Genomic DNA, 22,785 nt, shown 5'->3' with positions numbered 1-22,785 from the left:
CTTAAAATAAAGTCCACTAATCTGGACTTTAGTTGCTGAAGTCAGTGGATATGAGCGTACTCAGTAACAGGCCTTACATTTGTAAATTCCTAAGTATATTGGTTGAAATTTTCAAAAGTGTTAAGTGATTTTCAATTGTTGAGTTGGAGACACCTTAAAGAGGTCTCATTTTCAGAAAGTGCAAGGCACCCATACTCTAAAAATAAGGCCCCTGCAGGGAGTCTCAGGTTGGGGCACCCAAAAATTGAGGCATGAAAGTCACCTTTTAAAATTGTAGCTTTGTTTACGCATATTCTTTGATTCAAATACTTTTCTGATTGTGACCAACTGGGCAAATCTGTGAAAAATGTAAATTAGCAACGACAATCCCATGTTGGTGTGGATTATTGTCATACGCCGTGTGGGAGAATGCATAACAAAAAGAATTTTAGCTGAATGCATCCCGAAAAGAAAGAAACATCTCTGCACAAAGAAGACTATTTCTTAAGAGAAAACTCCTCAAAAAGTGCCTGCAAGTCTTCTGCACACAAAACTAGCCACTGAATTTAATGGGAGTATTGTGTGTGTGCAAACCTGGTCCCTAAGCATAGCCTGAATACATGGGCTATGGACAAAGGAATTGACGTGGGTGAGCAGCCTGGAATGGGGAGGATGAAATTGCACTTCCAGTGTGGAAGCAGAACATCCTCACAGACAAACCATGGCAATTAGTGTTTCCAGCCAACTATGCAGCTCATATATGTGGTGTTTGGGTAAAGGGGATGGAACACAGGTGGATTCCCTTTCAGGGCATTCCTGTGCCATAAATGTGGCACAAGAGTAACATAGGTGGCTCTATGATGCCTTTTGATGGGGTGCCCACCCCACACAAGGCCCATACAGGTAAAACAGGCCAATTAAACTATAGGCTGCACCTGGCAGAAAGCCAGGGACTGCTAAAGCCTTATGACTGACTAAGCCTGCTGGGGTTGAGCTGGAATAAGTTTATAAAGAGAGGAAGTTGGTGTATGAGAAGGGCTGCAGGGAGGAACTCTGCAGTTACTCCCTGGAGAAGAGGGGAGTTGGCTAAAGGCAAGGAGAAGTTCTAAGGGGTCAACCACCAGGTGGACAAGGGTGACCCCTGGACTTTAAGAAAGCCTTTGACAAGGTCCCTCACCAAAAGCTCTTAAGAAAAATAAGGAGTCATGGGATAAGAGGGAAGGTCCCCTCATTGATAAGTAATCACTAGAAGATAGGAAATAAAGGAATAAAAGGTCAGTTTTCACAGTGGAGAGAGGTAAATAGCAGCGTCACCCAAGGATCTGTACTGCTGGGACCTATGCTGTGCAAGTATTCATAAATTATCTGGAAAAAGCGGTAAATGGTGAGGTGGCAAAGTTTGCAGACACTACAAAATTACTCAAGATAGTAAAGTCCAAAGCAGACTGCGAAGAGTTACGAGAGGATCTCACAAAATCGGACGACGGCAATGCTGAAATTCAAAGTAATGCACACTGGAAAACATAATCCTAACTACACACACAAAATGACGGGGTCTAAATTTCTGTTACCAAGAAAGAGATCTTGGCATCATTGTGGCTAGTTCTCTGAAAATGTTTGCTCAATGTGCTGTAGTGGTCAAAAAGGCTAGCAGCATGTTAGGAACCAATAGGAAAGGAATAGATAAGATGACAGAAGATATCATAATGCCTCTATATAACTCCATGTTACGTGCACACCTTGAATATTGTGTGCAGTTCTGGTTGCCCCATCTCAAAAAGATATATTAGAAATGGAAAAAGTATAGAGAAGGGCAAGAAAAATGATGAGGGAGATGGAACAGCTTCCATCTGAGGAGAGATTAAAAAAACAGGGACTATTCAGCTTGGGAAAGAGATGACTGAGAGGGGGATATGATTGAGGTCTATAAAATTATGAATGGTGTGGAGAAAATGAATAGGGAAGCGTTATTTACCCTTTGACATAACATACGAACTAGGGGTCACCCAATGAAATTAATAGGTATCAGGTTTAAAACAAACAAAAGGAAGTACTACTTCACACAATCCACAGTCAGCCTGTGGAACTGGTTGCCAGGGGATGTTGTGAAGGCCAAAACTATATCTGGGTTCCAAAAAGAATTAGATAAGTTCATGGAGAATTGGTCCATCAATGACTATTAGCCAAGATGGTCGGGGTGCAACCTCATGGTCTTGGTGTCCCTAAACCTTTGATTGCTAGAGTCTAGGACTGGACGACAGGGGATGGATCACTCAAAAATTGCCCTGTTCTGTTCATTGCCTCTGAAGCATCTGGCACCAGGCACTGTCAGAAGACAGGATACTGGGCTAGATGGACCATTGGTCTGACCGAGTATGGCCATTCTTATGTTCTTATGTTATGTTCTTAAGCTCTGGGATCCTGCCTTGGAATACAGACTCTGGGAAGAACCCAAGAGAGGGTGAAGTAGCCATAGGGAGCAGAGGAAGCTCCAGTAGTAACCCAGGGGGGGATCTAGAAGATAGGGAAGACAGGTAGGAAAGAGCCCAGGGAAAGAGCAAGAAGGTGGGAGCTGGAGCAGACTGTGGTTGCTGGGCATAGGATTCCTGGGCTGGCACCTGGAATAGCAGGTGGGCTTGGATTCCCCTACTAACCATAGGGAAAATGGCACAGTCTTTTTTGGGAAGACTGCCTGGAATGGCACCTGGACAGTGGGTTCAGTGAGACTTTGTTACCCTGGAAGGGAAAAACTGTATAGTGACCAGGCCAGGGGGCCAGGCCACGAAGACGGAGGGCCAAGTGACAAAGAGGAAGCACTGAGTCTCCTAGAAAAGGGATATGACGCGAGTGAGAGACAGATGGGAGCATCAGTCTGAGCAGAGCTAGTCCCAGGACACAGCCATAAGGGTGCATCCCAGCAGTGAGTAGAATCCCCATGACATACCCTGTCTCGCAGCCCCTGGTATAGGTGCATGGCAGAGATAGACAGGAAGGGGCATATTGGGAGGGGTGTGGCCAGAGAACTCCACACTCTGGCTATTCTGGACTTCGGGATTGCTACATTTGGAACTGTGAGCAGCAGTCACCCCAGCCACTAGAAAAGCCCTGAACTGGGGATAGAAAGGTGGCACATAGCCACTGCTGTGTCCCCCACATGCCCCAGGCTATGTCACTCAGAGGTGCAGCTCATAATCTGGTCCCTGTTCTGCAACAGTTATTTGTTTTACCAACCCTGCTCCTGCTCGGCAAGTTATCCCTGAAACATGCTCCAATGAGTGTATCACTAAACAACAGTTTTGTTAAGCAAATTCTTTCCAAGCTGAGGCCTTACGTGCCATAGGGGATAGTGCTGATGAAGATATATGGAACGGGATCTCTCACTCCTCCTCCACTGATGGTGTTTTACAAACACGCAAGCATAGAACAAATATACAAAACTGGATTGAACGTGTGTTGGAGGGAATGCAACCTGAAAGTTACCTTCCTGCCCATCTGGTGAGAATGTCTTAGAGTATTTTCCAGCAATCCTGGAAAAATGCCTGTTGACAAATTAAAGACATAACAGGAACTAAACTCCCACAGGATCCATTGCTCTTGCTTCTGTGGATGGGTCTATTCCATGGGTCTATGATTTGGAAAGAATTGAATTAATCACCCACGTATTGGTAGTAGCTGGATGTATTATCACTTCCTGTTGTAAGAGGAAGGACCCTGCTATCTCTCATGGAATGGTTTGGCTAAATTTGGGACATTTCAAACATGGAAAAAATCACTTCGTTGAAAGGACAATTGAATCAGTGTCTTCTAACTTGGGATGCTGGCTTTTAGATTCTCTTAGTGTAAAATAATTCAGCAAGCAAAGACATAAGCAAATCTTTATTTTCATGTCCTGATTTCTTGCAGATTGCTGACTGGCTTGGACATAGAGATTTGCTCTGCATGTGCAAATGCAGGTGCGTTTTTATTTCATTAAAATGATTAAAACAAAAGAGAGGTTTTTTAAAAGCAATATCCATGTAGAATGCTGCCCTTTGCACATTATTATTATTAGTTTTATAGAGCCCAGAGGTATCGTATGCACTTAAAAAAACACACATGATTCAAGTTTCATCAAAGAATTTACAGTCTTAAGGTCCTGGTACTGCAAGCATTTCTTCACATGAATAATGTTGTCCGCGTTAGTAATCCCATGCACATACAAAGTTGCAGGACTGAAGCTTACATGCTGCAATTGACTGACACGTGAGGATATAAAGAGCACTAGGAAGGGGAGGAAATGGGTTACAGATATATGATAAACAGCCAAGGTATACATTCGTCTTGGTGGTACTATCTCTTTAAAGTGAGCACACACATTTTCCACCGTGAATGCAAAATACAGAGTAAAGCTACCTTGTTTGTGAAATACTGGCTGAAGTGACAAAAGCACTGTGTCAAAATCTCAGTAACCTTTCTGTCCCAGGTATTGTGCATTATAGCTCTTAAAGCCACCCCCTGTTTGTTATGTGCAAGTACACACCAGTAGCTGCAGAGAGTTAATGAGATGGGTCCAAACTAGAACCTCTTATCCACCCTCACCCACAACTCAGATGTTACTGCTTTGGATAAAACGAGATCTGGTGAAAGTGAAGTGAAGTGGAGACTTTAGAGATGTCACGTAGTATCTCTGCGCCTCAGATCCCCATTTGTAACAGCTCTTCCCTACCTCACAGGGGTGTTGTGAGGATAAATACATTGAAGATTGTGAGTTGGTTACTACCGTGATGGGGGCTATGTAAGTGCCTAGGAAAGAGAGGGAGAACCAATAGTTGGACGGCGGAACAGATGGCTGCTTTGTCACTTACAGCCTTAGGTCTGGCGCTGACACAAGAGGAAAGGCATGAGCTCTCTGTGAACTCTTAGGGCCTGCCAGAAGGTACTGCTGTCAGAACCTGGCATAGGGTTGAGGATTGACGCATCCTCGAGAGAGGCTGGTGGCCCTGCATGAGACTGTGCAAAGTTCTTTTCACTTCCCTGAACCAAGGGGAAAAGACTTCACCAAACCTCGATCTGTTTCTCAGAACAAGATCCTGAGGGAAGATTGATAAAAGCCTTCAATGGACAGCCAAGAGGGGGAGAGTGGGACGAAGAATGGCTGATGGAGCTGCTGTTGGTGGATTGCTTTTTGTGCACTCCAGAAGAAGGTGGAGTTTTTGTTTTGGCTGGAGGACTAAACTACTCAGAGAGAGGAAAACTGACCCTCATCCTCCACAGTCAGAGGTAAGAGACTTTGCCACACTGCCCCAGGCAGAAGAGGGCAAGTGAAATTTTAGGCCCCATAGAAAGTCCCAGCCCAAGTGTTTTAGCAGAGTTCTCTCTCTACAACATAGAGGAGAGTGGAAAAGTGAAGTGAAACGCAGCAGCTGCCAGAAGTGGCACTGTAGCTAGGATCTTTAGTGCAGTCTGTTCTTATTAATAGGTGCAAATTGTGCACTGTGTAAAATGATAAAAAGATGTTTAAATCTGATTATACACAATTCTGTCTTGTCAAGAATAACATTTCAATTAAGGTACATTTTAAAACTGCCAGCATCTATGAAGGCAATGATTGTCAGCTTGCTGTAAAATGTGAGATTGCGATGTACAGCTGGATAAATTAATTTCCCAAAAGACAAGATGCAGTTGCTCCAGTGTAAATCAGCTGTAATTTAGCTTGTTAGGCATGTTTGTGGCTTATCGCAGGGAAGCGAAACACTACCAATGGCTGCAGTGCAATAACTGCTTGCAGGGGTAAATCCTGTTCAGTGCAATTGTTTGGAGCAGAGCCTGCAGTGGTGGATGCAAGACCTGTGAGTGCTCACATGTCTGATCTTCTGAAAAGGCAAACAGCTATCAGCAGTTGACAGTAAGAACTGATGTTGTCTACGCTAAATAGAAGGACCACTGGAAGAACAGAAACATGCCTATGATGGGGCTTTTGGATCCTTTCTGGAGATTGGTGAGGAAAGAGTTAATTCTCTTCCTCTGGACAGAGGCAGGCAGGATCAGGATTGTTTTCCTGGCATTCAGGGAACTACAGAATAGCAAGGCTGAGCCAGTTATGACCCACTAGCCCAATCCTTCAAGGCCCTGAAGAGCCTGTTGGGGACCTTAGCACATAGTCTGGGTCCAACTATCTTCTCTTGGTGCACACAGATTTGATAACGCCGTAGGTGGTTGACTGGTCTATTGCCCCTAATAAATGCTTGTCTTTTCTAGAGGTAGGTTTTATTCTTTAAATTTATTTTTGTTTCTCTTACATTTGGCACTGGGAATTGAACCTTTTGATGTAAACAGAGGAGCAAGATGGTGTAGTTCAGAGACCATTCCAAGTCATGGACACCGATTGTTTCATCTCAGTCCCCATCAGGGTAGTTTGCTGAGCTATCCTTAATGTACTGTGGGTACTTCTTTTTTATGAAGATGTGGGATGTTGCACATCTAATAAAACATGACAGTCCACAGTGGGGTGCATTCATTTTATTCCAGATTACAATACAAATACATAAAGGAACAGATTGAAAGCAAACATCATGATGATGATGATGATGATGAATCATTGCAAGAAGGGAGAAAAAACATCTTCAGAGAGACACACTAGACAAACGGTGGAGCTTACAAAAAACTATATAAATCAGGGTAGACAATAGATGTTGGCATTACTTCAGAATACAGGAACACTTCAAGAGTCCCCTTTAAAAAAATTTTTTTAAGCCAGTGATTGCTCATTTCATGATCAGTGAATCTGAGGAGTAAATACATTATGGACTTTGATAAGGAACTGATAAAATTGACATGTGTTGTAACTAGAATTGGCTGAACATTTTTAAACAAAAGAATGACTTTTGTATTAAATGGAAATTTTGACAACGATATTTTTTTCCAGTTTTTGGGTGTCCAAAATCTTAAAACTTTGGGGTTTGATTTTTATTTTTATGTAAATCTGAGAAATTCCATAACAAAATTTCTACAAAAATGAAAAACTTCATTTTTTTTCAAACTTTTTCACAGAAAATAATAAAAACATTTTCCAAACCGCTTTAGTTGTGACCATCCTGCTTCAAATCTAGATCCCTGTTCCTCCTTCTGGTTGTGTTGCCCTGCTCAGGCAGCATAAAATAGCTGGAAAGGCAGGGGAAATTCCTGCGTGGCATAAAGCTAACATAATCAGTAGTATACCACCTGCTCCCTGCCCCACAATTAGGGGGAATTCTGCAGGCATAAGGGATAGTGAACAGAGCAAATTGCACTCAAGCAATCCTGGGCCAGTTGGAACAGCTCTAGGGAACCATTACTGTCAGGGTAATTTAGAGCAGCCCTGAGGCTGCTTTAAGTTATACCAAGGGCTAAAACAGTCTGTCTCATCCCAGTATGATGGGGAGGGGGCAGAGAAGGGGATATAAAGATGAGTTAGAACCATGTGCCCCTGTCCCTATTTATTCCTGAGCCAATCATAACCTGGTTGGACCCATGAATCTGGCCATGCATCTTCAAGATTGTTCTCAGCCTTCTGAAGGGTTGAATAGGTTCCTTATTCCTTTTATTTGCTTACCTAAGAGCTGTTGTTTTAATCCAGCTCTCATTCAGCCTTTTCATAACGTCTGTGTCAGGTTTCCTTTACAAGGAGGCAGAAGCTGCCCAAAGAATCAAATATTTTTCTCCCCCATGGACACAAAGCTAACTATGGGCAGAAACCATTGATTGGTCCTTTAATCCATTATCAGATTGAAGGGGGAATCAGTGAAAGTTTTGATAGTGCTAATTTGCTCTTGGGCATTTCTGGCTATTAATGTAATAGCAAAAATAAATAAAGTCAAATCCTCATAAGAGCAACACTTCCCTTTGCAAAAAGTGAAAACAAATTCACCTGTGCCAGAAACAAAACATTCCCGCCCCCCCATACCTCACAGCAGAAGTATTTAAATGAGAAATGTGCACCAACTACCCACCTGGGTACCCATGCCTCCTTTCAAACAATACTGCCTCCCCTTCACTGGTAAAATGTGGGTTGGTTCTGTTTTGATCTCCCATCTTTTTAAAAAAAAATCCAGGAATAACCATTTGAATCCCTTTGTTGCCTTATTTTGTGCCTTACCATGCATAGAATATCTTCCCATCTACTCTTTTCAAAGTAGTGGTCGAAGTGGGCCAATACAAATGGATACATTTAGAGGTCATGCTAAGGCCGGGAATACTACTACTACTAAATATATTAAGGTATTATAATGCTAATTCAGAGATGTAGGTCTCAACCTGTTTTACAAAGGAAAGTGTCTCCTCTCCTAAGCTCCACCTACAACCCACTCATGTATGGCATCAAAATGAGATGCCATCGGGAGTAGATTGGGCTAGTCTTCGCAATATGATCATCCCTCTCCTGTCTTGCGTGTGTTTCGGGTGTCTGTGCAGCCTAGTAGTGTTTTCCTGCAGAGCTGTGGGAAAGAGTTGCCATGTAAACTTGCAACAGTGAATCCAGGGCAGAAATGGTCTCCAAAGCCTTCCTGGAACACTGGTTTTGACTCCAACTGCCATAGAAACAAGAGCCCCTCCTCTTCGGAAAGCAGCCTGAGGAGCCTGGGATAGGTCACCAGAGATCTCAGAACAAATACTAGGGATGTTTCTGTGACAGCTTTGGAGCTGCCTGTGGTAATTTATGAATACTCTATATTCTATATGTTTGGCTGCTTGTTGTAAGAGTGTTTACCGCATGAATATGTGGGGTTCGTTCAAGAAGAGGCTGGCTGCATATAAGCAGGAAAGGGAACAATGGCTTCAGCTAGCCATACAGCTCCCGACACTTGAGGTACAATGCAAGCGCCTTTACTCTGAAAGTCCATCACCACCACCACCCTTCTGAGGTCACCAGATTGTTTTTTGGGCAGTAGAATAAAAAGGGCCTGTTAAATTGAAAACAAAGGGTTTTGGCTGGATTTTAAAAGACAGTGCCTCAAGGAGAGGGGAAGGAGAGTTAAGAGGAACAGAATGAAACCTAGTCTCCCAGAAGTTAGGGGTCTGGAGCAAGATAGACATGCTTGTAGACCCTTTTTGTTTAATAAATCTTCTCTTATGCCAGGTTTTGGCCTTATTGTTAAGATTAAGCAACACTTTGTTATAGGAGGGCTGTTTTGGGTCACTGTAATCCAGACTCCTGAAGCAAAGAACCTCTGGTGCCCAAACCCAGTTAGTCTTTCTAGGTAAGCACAGCTAATCCATAAAGTACTGTAGCCTAGGGACAGTCTACGAATGGGAGAATTGTAGGATTATATCCCAAGAGAGGTAAAGGCCCAAGGTCTGAGACCTGACAGGACGCACTCAAGAGACCAGAAGAGGGGTCATAAATTCAGCTACCCTTGCAAATGTGACCATTTACCCAAAGGGAGGAAGTCTGAAAGGCTGAGGATAAACAGCCCCAAAGTTGGGAGAATCACATGGGAGCACTGTAGGCATAGCCAGAGCTCCTGGCTTATTCTCTGCAAGTACCAGTCCTTGCTGCTGCCACAATGAACCGAAGATCCCTGTTTACAGCTTGTGAGAACTTCAGAGACCAAGGGAGGATAGACTCACCACAAGTGGATCTAGGTAGCCTCCTGCTAGTTTAGGGTGGGCTCTCCCACCTCACCCTCATACAGAGAGGCAGGAGTTCCCGAGAGAACGTTGTGCATCTTGTATCCTGCCCCATTACTGGAGTCTCTTATCCCCACCTACAAACAGAGGAATTTTGAGCACTTATGACTGAATGTTTTCTTGCCATTGACTAGTCAGCATTCTTAGCTAACCCATAATGTGTGTTGAATTTAGTTTTGCATAAGGGAGATCTGTTGCGGGGGGGGGGGAGTTTGGATCTTAGGGGTTATAATGTTAGCCTACAATTACCTAATGCAGTAAAGGCAGTCAGCCTTTTTTTTACAGTAATCTATTTTCAGATTCTTACCTCTTGTGAGTTTGTACAAAGTCCATGTGTGCATCTTATTAACAAATCAGGTCACTCCCATTAGTGTAAATGGGGTACTCTGGGTTTCCCTGCAAATGAAGTTCTGTGGGAGGGGACTAGAGGGTGCACTCAGGATGTACCAACTGCTTTGCCTGCTAGAGATGCCACACATTCTTTAATCTGGTACCCAACATCCTTCTAGAAGCCCCCTTCTCAAGGTTCCAGTAGCCCCATGACTGTTGCTAAAACCCTGATGACAGCTACTCAGATGACAGTGCCCTTACTTGGAGCCAAGTGAGTGGAGTCCTTACACTTTGATCATCAGTGAAATAGTTTGAAATGTTGACATTTATGCTGCTGTTAGGCTTCAGAGTTAACACCCCATTGGGATGGTTAGGTGCAGTCCATCTGTCTCTCAGAGCTATTATTTCAGGCTGTCAGCAGGCGCGGGTAGATATCAGTGCAGTCAGTAGAGTTATGCCAGTTTTACACTAGTTTAAGTGAGAATAGAATTAGGCCCGGGGAGTTTCCTCTCCCTTGTATGGATTATTCCTATTTAAGGGTCAATGTGGCTCTAAATTACTAAAATCAAGGGAACACAAAATTAAAATGAACAAAAATATTACACTAATGCACTGTGGCCTATACTGGGAATTAATATGAGAAAGCTGAGTTAAGGAAAAGAAAAATATACATCTGTGACCCTTGTAGAAAGGGTACTCTACAGAAATGGGGCTAAGCAGGAGAGGAAAGGACCATGAAAGTCACTATCACATGAGACAACAATATTGAGAGTCACTGATTGCAAGGATGACAATAACCTGATTATTTACTGCACAGAACTGCTGAGCATCAGTGACTTCCATTGGAATCAGTCCTTTCTCAGGAGGGTTTACTGATAAAGTATAGGCTCTTATGCTGAGTCTTATGTGACACAAGCAAATGATGTGAGTCCATTTAAAAAACTGAGCTGACCCAGTATTAGCAACAAGCTGCTTTTAGAATCTAGGCGGCAGAATTGTGAATTATGCTGGGTGTTGTTTGTAGCAAAGGCCATCCAAAATATTACCCTGGAGTTCAACCGGGGGGGGGGGGGAGATACTTTTCTGAGCTCCAGACACAAAATAAGCTCTGCCCACATGAGACAGCATTCACTATATATTGTGCAGATATTCCAAGAATGATCATGCACACCCTCTAGAATCCTTGGGCTCACTTTGAGGTAGGTGAGATCCAAGTACACCTATTAGCTCAGCTTGGCTTTCTCTTGGTGAGGCTCACATCCCCTGCTGGACTTCCTGAGCTTGATTCACTCCTTGGGTGCTCAGATGCCCCGTTGCAAATGCAGACAGATGTCACGACATCAGTTACATATTTCCAAGAACATATTCATAGATTTTAAGACCAGAAGGAACCATTATGATAAACTATTCTGACCTCCTGTATAACACAAGCATTAGAATTTCACCCAGTAATTCCTGCAGCAAGCCCATAACTTTTGGTTGAGCTAGAGCATATCTTTGTAGAATCATAGAATATCAGGGTTGGAAGAGACCTCAGGAGGTCATCTAGTCCCACCCCCTGCTCAAAGCAGGACCAATCCCCAACTAAATCATCCCAGCCAGGGCTTTGTCAAGTCTGACCTTAAAAACCTCCAAGGAAGCAGATTCCACCACCTCCCTAGGTAACACATTCCAGTGCTTCACCACCCTTCTAGTGAAAAAGTTCTTCCTAATATCCAACCTAAACGTTCCCCACTGCAACTTGAGACCATTACTCCTTGTTCTGTCATCTGCTACCACTGAGAACAGTCTAGATCCATCCTCTTTGGAACCCCCTTTCAGGTAGTTGAAAACAGCTATCAAATACCCCTCATTCTTCTCTTCCGCAGACTAAACAAATCCAGTTCCCTCAGCCTCTCCCCATAAGTCATGTGTTCCAGTCCCCTAATTATTTTTGTTGCTCTCTGCTGGATGCTTTCCAATTTTTTCACATCCTTCTTGTAGTGTGGGGCCCAAAACTGGACACAGTACTCCAGATGAGGCCTCACCAATGTCGAATAGAGGGGGATGATCACGTCCCTAAATCTGCTGGCAATGCCCCTACTTATACATCCCAAAATGCCATTGGCCTTCTTGGCAACAAGGACACACTGTTGACTCATATCCAGCTTCTTGTCCACTGTAACCCCTAGGTCCTTTTCTGCAGAACTGCTGCCTAGCCATTCGGTCCCTAGTCTGTAGCAGTGCATGGGATTCTTCTGTCCTAAGTGCAGGACTCCGCACTTGTCCTTGTTGAACTCCTATCCCTACCCTCCAGCGTATCTACCTCTCCTCCCAGTTTAGAAAGAGATCCAATCTTACTATTCATGTTGTTCCAATGGGTAATTACCCTCACTTTAAAAAATCTGCACTTTATTTCGCTTTGAATTTGTCTAGTTTCAGTTTCTAGCAAGTGGATCTCATTATGGCTTTCTGCTGGATTAAAGAGCCCTCTACTATCAGAAATTTTCTCTCCGTTACAGACTGATTAAGTCACCTCTTAACTGTCTCTTGGATAAACTAAATAGATGGATCTTCTTTAGCCTCTCACTGTAAGGCAGGTTCTTCAGACCTTGAATCATTCTTGTAACTCTTTTCTGAACCCTTCAATGTTCCGTCAATATTCCTTTAAAAATCTGGATTCCACAACTGGGCACAACCCGCACTCCATGTGCGAAAGGATTCCTAGCTTTCCAGAACTGGAGTTCCGTAAGTTAATAATGTAGTCAAGTATCAAATTTTGCTGGGACGCCACCGAGAAGTTTCCTGTCTTCACGTTCAGCTTTAATGCTCTTCAAAAAGCAGCCACAACAAGGAAAAAATATTAAGGATAAAATTTTGAGCAGAATCTTGTGTATCTTTATATAATTTACTAGTGAGAATTATGGAAATCCTCTATTACATTCATAACTGTACATCAAACTACAATCCTTGCTTTCATCACATACAGATGAAAATATTCAGTTACATTATCTAGTGACTGATGCAAGTAATATGGAAAAGACTGTTAGAAGCTGATAATGCACCAAATATGGTTCTCTACAGCACCAGTGTAAATCCATAGTAATGTCCCTAAAGTGGACTACATAACCTCTTGACGCCCCTTCCAGCCCTGCATTTCTGTTATTTTGTGATGATAAAGACTGAAATTCATGGGATTACGCTGGTAATTGAGATGGAATCCAGCCCATTTTCTTTATTATATGATTAAGGATGTGCCATTTATGCTGAGAGGAGTTAATTTCCAGTTGCCACTAAACAGTTAATCCAGATCCCCTTTTACAATTAATCAACATGGTTTGGGGAATTTGTCGCTTTACGGGTGATCAAATACTTATTTTAAAACATTTGGTAATTTGGGCTGGGAATTTCAAAGGAGTCTAAGGGTGTTAGGTGCCTGATTCCGATTAACAACAATGGGATTTGGGCACTAATTTCCTTAAACTCTTTAAAAAATCTCAGCATTACTGTACAGCTGATCTTAACTGCATGCATCAGAGAACAGGAGGTAGCACTTTAAAAATAGCATTGTTGAACTAAATCCAGTAAAAGAGATTCTGGCTTTTTCCTCCCTGAGACATTATATATTTAAACACTCAAAATTAATTGAATAACATTAACTTTGTTGACATATCAGTCATTTAACCTTTCAGATTAGTTTAGTAATGGCAATATCTTTTGGTTTGACTCTTTTCAGATTAAAAATTTGTCTTTTATGAGGAAAACCATGAATTAAATAACTTTAAAATTGGGCATTTCTCAAGGATAATTAGAGGTTTCCTTTCTTACCAACAATAATTCAATACTGTGATTAAAATACTACCTTGTAGTACTTCAGTTAATTCTGCTAAAAATTTGGTTTATTTTCATAGTCACTTTCCAATGTAACATCGTGTCCCCCCTACGTTATAGCAATAGTTAGGGTTTTATCTGCCAGCTTATTGTTAGTATCACAAGTAAAATTTTGTGCAACTCTTTGAAAATCTTACTCTAACTATATATACTCAAATCCCTGGTTTGGCTCTCTATGATTCATTAGTTGCAATGATGTCATATTTGAACACACACACATTATCTCTCTATCATATTTCATTCCCTTTTCTGTAGACATTGGGACCCACTAAAAGTGAATTTGGAGATAGATCCCCACAACCACTTCACTTGGATGTGAACAAAGTGAAATAAAAATCCCAGTGCTTCACTGCATTGAGATAAGAGCAATTCCAGTCAGTGAAATTTATATATTGAGCAAAAGTAACCTGTGTTTAAAAAAGATTTCACCATAAGAAAGTTCCAGTGTTTGCACAAATCTATAAATATACACTATATATAGATGTGTATGTATACATACGTATAGGTGCTGCATATACAAAGAGACATGTATACATACTTACTGGATGTGTATATAACACCCATTTATATACAGATCTATTCCTCATCGTGAAGCTATCATTAAGATTTAAACAAGAGAATTTAGAGCATAAGAGGTACATTTTCAAATCCTGGTGTAGGGAGTTTATCTGCAGTATTAAGAGTGGTATAGAAACCCAACCAGAGTATTATTACAAAGAAATCTTTACATAAGTGCTGGAATGGTTTGCTGAATAACCAGATGTTGCTGCAGAGTCTCCCCACCCCCTTTCTTTAATAGTTTGATTAATCCTGCACATAAAACTGGGGCTGATTACAAAAAAAAAAATCTATGCTGCAAACATCTCCGCATCTGGACACAGCTGAAGTCAAATCATTCAGCTGTACATCTCGGTTGCTTTTATTGTGCTCAAATAAAATAAAACCTTCCAAGAAGTAACATTGACCTATATATATATTTTTGCACTGTAAACACTGACATCTCTGAGCAGCTCAGAAGTGCATGCAGAAACTTACATCCAAATCTAATGTTTACCATTTGTTAGAAGAGAATTTATTGCTGATTTCCAAGCCAGCATTACTGCTTGAGTATTGTACTAAAATCTCAGCTATTTCAAACCCTCTAGCTAATGGTCATTAGGGTAGAAATCAATGATTATCTGTCTGCTGGAGGAAGGACAAAATAAATGAACTCTATGAATATGCTGCTTAACATTGCCTACCAGAAACATTTTTCTACTCACAGAAGGACAGCAGCAGTAGAGAAATCAGACCCAGCCTCTTCCAGTAACCCATTTTCTGTATCCTGCCAGCAACTGGAAACCCAGCTTCACAGTTTTGATCAATTCATCCTCCACCAGTGCAGCCAGTCTGTGATTATTTTGCTCCCAACCCAAAGCTCCCAGGCTTGTGAGGCTCCTGGCTAAACTTGCAGGGAAGGCGGATCCAGCTGTTTCAAATCCAGCTGTGTGTGGGGTCCGCCCAGGAACTGGAGTTTATGAACAAACTAAGCCTGACTCTCCTCTCTGACTATATACAAATATGGGGGGAGGGGGAGAGGAGAGCCTGGGGGAAGAGCTCTGGCTCTGAGAGCAGAGTTTGATTTTCTGATGACAATGTTCAGCTGCTTCAAACTCCACATTGTCCAAGGATCTTTGAAGAGCACTTCACTTCTATTCATTAGAATAAAACCCAGACTGTGACAGTTCAATACACTGAGAATTGCTAATATACCACTTTTCTCACCTTATCTCTACTTTTGTCAATACATTTGTAAAATTATTTGTTTAAAAATGCGTAATTGCAGGATTCAGGACAACATACCTCTTCAGAAAGGGCACTTCAGCGCATGCTTAACTTTATGCATATCTTAAAGTTCCATTGATTCAATGGGAGTTAAGCACATATTAAAATGCTTTCCTGAATTAGAAACTAAAATAATAATGCTTAGCATTTATGCAGTGTTTTTCTTCCCAAGATCTCAAACTGTTTTTCAAAGGTTTGTAAGCAATATTCTCCCCACTTTACAGATGGGGAAACTCTGGTACCTAGAAAAGAACTGGCTTGCCCCAGTTATTAACACAGGCCGTCTGTGAGAAAAATGGGAATAAAACTCAAGTGTCCTGACTCCCGGTCCTGTCTTCTATCCTCTGAAACACACTGCCCTGAAAATATGCTAAAGTCGTGACCAGAGTAATTTACCATGACGGAGAAAGAAGTGATGATATCCATTCTTTTACAGCCAAAAAGTTACTCTAATCTGAGACTCGTGTTCTGCAGTTATTGATACATAGTACTATGTATTTATACTGTAAAGATATGATTTTTCACTTACCCATTTTACAGTTCATTACACTTTTTGTGTGTGTGTGTTGCTGATGATATATATCAGAGTTTATCATAGAATCATAGAATATCAGGGTTGGAAGGGACCTCAGGAGGTCATCTAGTCCAACCCCCTGCTGAAAGCAGGACCAATCCCCAATTAAATCATCCCAGCCAGGGCTTTGTCAAGCCTGACCGTAAAAACTTCTAAGGAAGGAGATTCTACCACCTCCCTAGGTAATGCATTCCAGTGTTTCACCACCCTCCTAGTGAAAAAGTTTTTCCTAATATCCATCCTAAACCTTCCCCACTGCAACTTGAGACCATTACTCCTTGTCCTGTCCTCTGCTACCACTGAGAATAGTCTAGAACCATCCTCTCTGGAACCACCTCTCAGGTAGTTGAAAGCAGCTATCAAATCCCCCCTCATTCTTCTCTTCTGCAGACTAAACAATCCCAGTTCCCTCAGCCTCTCCTCATAAGTCATGTGTTCCAGACCCCTAATCATTTTTGTTGCCCTTCGCTGGACTCTCTCCAATTTATCCACATCCTTCTTGTAGTGTGGGGCCCAAAACTGGACACAGTACTCCAGATGAGGCCTCACCAATGTCGAATAGAGGGGGACGATCACGTCCCTCAATCTGCTCGCTATGCCCCTACTTATACATCCCAAAATGCCTTCTTGGCCTTCTTGGCAACAAGGGCACACTGCTGACTCATATCCAGCTTCTCGTCCACTGTCACCCCTAGGTCCTTTTCCGCAGAACTGCTGCCTAGCCATTCGGTCCCCAGTCTGTAGCGGTGCATTGGGTTCTTCCATCCTAAGTGCAGGACCCTGCACTTATCCTTATTGAACCTCATCAGATTTCTTTTGGCTCAATCCTCCAATTTGTCTAGGTCCCTCTGTTTCCTATCCCTGCCCTCCAGTGTATCTACCACTCCTCCCAGTTTAGTATCATCCGCAAATTTGCTGAGAGTGCAATCCACACCATCCTTCAGATCATTTATGAAGATATTGAACAAAACCGGCCCCAGGACCGACCCCCTAAGGCACTCCACTTGACACCGGCTGCCAACTAGACATGGAGCCATTGATCACTACCCGTTGAGCCCGACAATCTAGCCAGGTTTCTACCCACCTTATAGTGCATTCATCCAGCCCATACTTCTTTAACTTGCTGGCAAGAATACTGTGGGAGACCATGTCAAAAGCTTTGCTAAAGTCAAGAAACAATACATCCACTGCTTTCCCTTCATCCACAGAACCAGTAATCTCATCATAGAAGGCGATTAGATTAGTCAGGCATGACCTTCCCTTGGTGAATCCATGCTGACTGTTCCTGATCACTTTCCTCTCCTCTAAGTGCTTCAGGATTGATTCTTTGAGGACCTGCTCCATGATTTTTCTGGGGACTGAGGTGAGGCTGACTGGCCTGTAGTTCCCAGGATCCTCCTCCTTCCCTTTTTTAAAGATTGGCACTACATTAGCCTTTTTCCAGTCATCCGGGACTTCCCCCGTTTGCCACGAGTTTTCAAAGAGAATGGCCAATGGCTCTGCAATCACAGCTGCCAATTCCTTTAGCACTCTCGGATGCAACTCGTCCAGCCCCATGGACTTGTGCATGTCCAGCTTTTCTAAATAGTCCCTAACCACCTCTTTCTCCACAGAGGGCTGGCCATCTATTCCCCATGTTGTGATGCCCAGCGCAGCAGTCTGGGAGCTGACCTTGTTAGTGAAGACAGAGGCAAAAAAAGCATTGAGTACATTAGCTTTTTCCACATCCTCTGTCACTAGGTTGCCTCCCTCATTCATTAAGGGGCCCACACTTTCCTTGGCTTTCTTCTTGTTGCCAACATACCTGAAGAAACCCTTCTTGTTACTCTTGACATCTCTCGCTAGCTGCAGCTCCAGGTGCGATTTAGCTTCAATAAGAAATGAAACATCAGGTCCTTATACTTATCTTCACATTCAAGGCCCATCACAGTCTATCCCCACCCAAGCCAGCACCTCTACTTTGCTGTGATGTCTACAAAAACTGGATAATGATGAGGCGGCTGCTTTGCTGAGACCACTGGCGGTCATGATGACCAATACTGTCTCATTGTTTCCTTGTAATCTCCCATCTGTCTGTATCCATCTATTGTCTCTTGTCTTACACTTAGATTGTTAGCTCTTTGGGGTAGGGACTGTCTTTTTGTTCTTTGTTTGTACAGACCTAGCACAATGGAGTCCTGGTAAATGACTGGGGCTCCTAAGTGCTATGATAATACAAATAAATAATAATAATATGGAATGGCATTTGCATATAAACTGCATCCATCAAGGTTTATGGAGTTATCTGTAAACATTATACAGCTAGAAATACAACAGAAAGGAAGAGAGATATTAAGGGAGGAAAAACAAGAGTACTGAAATTAGATGGAGAGCCAATGAGGTAAAGAAATATAACATGGCTGTTCTACACAGCATGAACTGCAGAGGAGAAGGCTCTAGGATTGGTAGTGGTGAAACTGACCAGAGCTGAAGAGAAAGAAAGGAAGCCAAATTGGATAAGCAGAGGAGCCTGGGAGAGGCCCAGAGAGGCAAAGTCTATGATGCAATGGGAGTAAGTCTGTGAAGGACTGCCTAACTTAGCAGATTGTATCTTGCCTATAGCCTCGGTGGGTTTGAGTTTGAATCCTGAAGAAGCCGTGGTGGCAGAAGTGAAAATTATTCTCCAGCACTTGAAGTCTTTAAACCATGACTGGATGTTTTTCTACAAGACATGCTGCAGTAGCCCAACCAGCAGTTATGGCTTTGATTCAGAAATTACTGTGTGAACTTGCATAGCCTGTGTTATGCAGGAAGTCAGACTAGGTAACCATGATGATCCCTTCTGCCATTAAAATCTGTGGAATAAGGAGGGAAGTTTTGAACTGGAGGCTGAAATGTTTAGAATTCTTTGCTAGGGGCAGTGTCTAAATATGTAGAGATCTACCACAGTTGAGAACTTTTCCAAGAAATACAAACTGGAGAATATGATTCTGCCTAAGAATAAATTGAGTCAGATTGTCAGCTGGTGTAAATTGGTATAATTTTGATTACAACTGAGCTATGCTGATTTACACCAGCTGAGGCTCTGGCCCTGTATGTCTAAGTATAAGCAAATATTTAATAACGTTTTTAAAAGGAATTATTGTCCAATCTGTATATTGAAATACTGATTTTTTAACCAGGGATTCTTTGAACAGATCACTGACTCCCTCTCATTTCAGAATTAGTGCAGTTCAAAAGGTCGACAGTTAATTTCTGTTTGGCCCTTCAGTTTCCAGGCTTGAGCACTGTGTGTTTTTTGTGTGCGTGGAAGTCAGAAGCAGGCAGGCTTTTCTTGGAAATGTCACAGATTATTCATGATGGATGTTTAAAACTCTTTAAAACCAGGAAGAATCTCCTGCGGAGAAGGAAAACTTGGAGAGAAACGAAGTCCCCAGCAGGAGCCCAAAAGAACTTTAAACAGTGGTGGACACTGACAAGACAAGGTCACTGTACAGTCAGTAGCTCCGAGTACGGCAAAATTGCAGCAATGGAATTTTCTAATGATCAGAAGCTAGAAAACTAGTGATAGCCCTGAACTAAAGACCTAGATCAAAATACCCACAGATTACAGTACAGGCATGTTTGAAATCTGAACCTGCATGTGAATCCAAATGATCCCTAACTTTTTATGAACGAAAACAAACCCTACTGTGAATGCTACAATGTTTAGGAGCATTCCCAGCCAAAATCCAGCTTTTACACTTTGCGTTCATCTTCTCTGAAAACTAAAAATAGGAGATAGATGGAACGTTAAACGGCAAGAGTGTGGAATACAAGAAAATACATAACAATATGGCTGTGCAATATAATTTTAGGAAAAGATTCCTGGGTCAGATTCACCCACCTGAGCTGGAAATGGAGGGTGCTCACCCTGGATGCAGGGTTCTCCTGTGGGATGGCATCTTTAAGATCCAGTTGGGGTTCTGTAATAGCCCGGCTGGTGGAGGTTGTCTGGAAGAAATGCTGACTCAAAGCAACATCCAGCTGGCTCGGCCCTGCCTCTCCTGGGGCTGCCCTAACCATTTCTAATGCTGCTTTAATCAGATCTTCCCTAGCCCTTGGCACAGTGCGGTTTGTAAGTGGCCAGCGCTACTGAGCTTCTCTGTAGGCAAACCTCCCGTTCCTGGGGCCCACAGCCTGCATAGCTCCAGAGTGTGTGTGGCCTTGACACTTTTTTGTCTGCTTTCAGATTTTTGTTTTAATAAGCTTAGATGAAGTTCTCCAATAACCTATATTTTATATTTATGTCTGCTGAGCTGATGCTATTTATTGTCAATAAGGGCTTGTCTACACAGCATGATAGTGCATGGCAACTCTGGAGCTGTGACCACACGGGGTGTGAGTGAATGTCAAGTTGGTGTGCTGTAGGTTCCCACCTTGGCTTGCCATGCACTAACTCGCTGTGTAGACAAGCAAAATGTTTTACATATATTTTTCAGATGAGGAAACTGAGAAAGGGAGATGAAGTTACTCTCCCATGGACATGGAACGAATTGGTTTCAGAGCCAGGCTTATAGCTTAGTACTTTTTTGGCTTTCTGCTCAAACCCACTAGACCAGGCCTCTGCCTCACAAATAGCTCAGGGCTGAAGTCCTCCCTTATTTTTCAGACTCTATGCAAGAAAAAAACCCCAAACTTACTGGGCACTTTGCCTGGCTAAGGAATGAGTAAGAAGTGAGTAACATCTTCAGGATTTGGCCCAAAGGGCTTTAATTTATATTCCAGTGCTTTGCTTCAGTGACAGAACACAATGAACTTTGGAACAAGACGTTGGGGAGGAGGAGGAGATAAATGGTGTTTTTTTAATTGTTGACTTGTTTATGCCTTTTGGTGTAAATTCCCCTGTTCCTCTATTAGAGGTCTGGACAACCTCATAACTCAGGACATACTGAAGGCTGGATTTTGAGCTCGGTCAAAAAGATTTCTGCAGGATAATTTTAAATTGCATTGTGGGAGTGGTTTTTCCTAAATTCTCACTTAGAGACTGAAAGACATTTTACTAAAGAACCAAAATCAGACTTCAGCCACCTGAAATAATGCATTGTGTATTTAAACAAAGGGCCAGATTTAGCCTTGGTGGAACTAAGGAAACTGGCAATAAAAAAAATTGCCACAGGAAGAGGTTGTGGTAACAGAAAGTGGCTTCAATCTCTCCTTCACCAGAGGGGGTATCTACCCCAGTGTGTAGTACTGTCTGGGACTGGTCATAGACAAAGCAGCTATGAGGAATGTTAGCAGGCGCTCTGGGTGGTAAACCTATGAACAGCCAGGCAACAACACTGCTGGCCTTTCTTTCATGTGAATCACCCTTCCTCCCACAGTGCAGAGAAAATCAGCTGGCACAGAAAGGTATAACTGACACCTCCTTGTGTCAGCCAGAGTAAATCCAACCCCAAATGTGTAATTTTAAAGTAGTCAAGTCCTTTCAATGATTGTTCATCAAATAATAAAGCAGAATGGAACCTTGTCTCAGTCTCTTCCACTGAGCTTCCAACCAGCCACTGCCTTATATGATGGTACTTTCTTAGCAAGATAGCTGCTATCAGCAGTGGGTTCAGAATGACAGTTGGACAAATGACAATTGGCCTTCAAATAAACCCCCAACCTCTGCGAAACCTGCAGACATATCTCCACTATTATGATAATCAATACTTCCCACAAACACCTTTCAAGATCCATAGGTCCTACACATGCCTATCACAACATATGGTGTATCTCATCCAGTGCTCTAAATGCCCTAACATGTGGGTGAAACTAGGCAATCACTACACTTTGAAATGGACTCAGACGGAAAAATGATAAATACAGCACATCACCTCTGGGGGAACACTTTTCACAGAGCGATCAATCCATATCTGACCTCTCAGTCCTTGTCCTCAACAGAAACCTGCACAACACCTTCCAAAGATGAGCCTGGGAGCTTAAATTCATAACTCTGCTAGACACTAAAAACTAGGGACTTAACAGAGACATTGGTTTTATGGCTCATTACAACAATTTGTAAAATACCCTATTGCCTGCTAACCCTGAATTGCCCACTTCATTTTAAGTGATCTCCGACAGCATGTGTGAATCCGCTACACTTAACAATCTGTCCTGTATTTATTCTCTGGTTACCTTCCTTAGATCTGAAGAAGATCTGTGAATCTCGAAAGCTTGTCCCTTCCACCAACAGAAGGTGATCCAATCACCTACCTTGTCTGTCTCACTTGGAATTAAAAACATTGGGCCATATTCTATTCTAGCAGTTCTCAAACTCTAAGCTTTGCCTGAGATAGTGATGCAGGATCAAGTGCAACAGCCTGATCCATCTTTTGTTCTTAGGGATACTTGTTCTGATTCTGTGCTGAATGTCCACTCATATTGCAGTGCTCCTAATTCCTGGGGCTTTGTTACTGAAATTATACAAATGGGTTATATGGCTTGGTTTTTAAATGGGTTCCCTGACATCATCTATGAGAAAACCCTAACCTTAGTTGGGCTTTGTCATTTTTCATTCTCTTGGTACAGCTCATTCAACATCTGCTGTGGTGACATTTAAGTGG

General features: G+C 42.4%; 1 protein-coding gene across 1 annotated transcript in view; it reads right to left on the bottom strand.

Annotated features, from left to right (window-relative positions):
* Positions 1–15,309, bottom strand: part of LOC311528050 (TGF-beta receptor type-2-like) — a 62,560-nt gene extending 47,251 nt beyond the window's left edge. The window contains exon 1 of the mRNA XM_084642655.1: positions 15,084–15,309. Coding sequence (XP_084498781.1) covers positions 15,084–15,135 — 52 coding nt within the window. The 5' untranslated portion in view covers positions 15,136–15,309. The remainder of the gene's footprint in view (positions 1–15,083) is intronic.
* Between the last annotated feature and the right edge of the window lie 7,476 nt (positions 15,310–22,785).

This window comes from Lepidochelys olivacea (assembly GCF_965140295.1).
Source record: "Lepidochelys olivacea isolate rLepOli2 genome assembly, chromosome: 11".
Taxonomy (NCBI): domain Eukaryota; kingdom Metazoa; phylum Chordata; order Testudines; family Cheloniidae; genus Lepidochelys; species Lepidochelys olivacea.
Note: the sequence above shows the minus strand (reverse complement) of the source record. Positions and strands in the feature narration are given on the sequence as shown.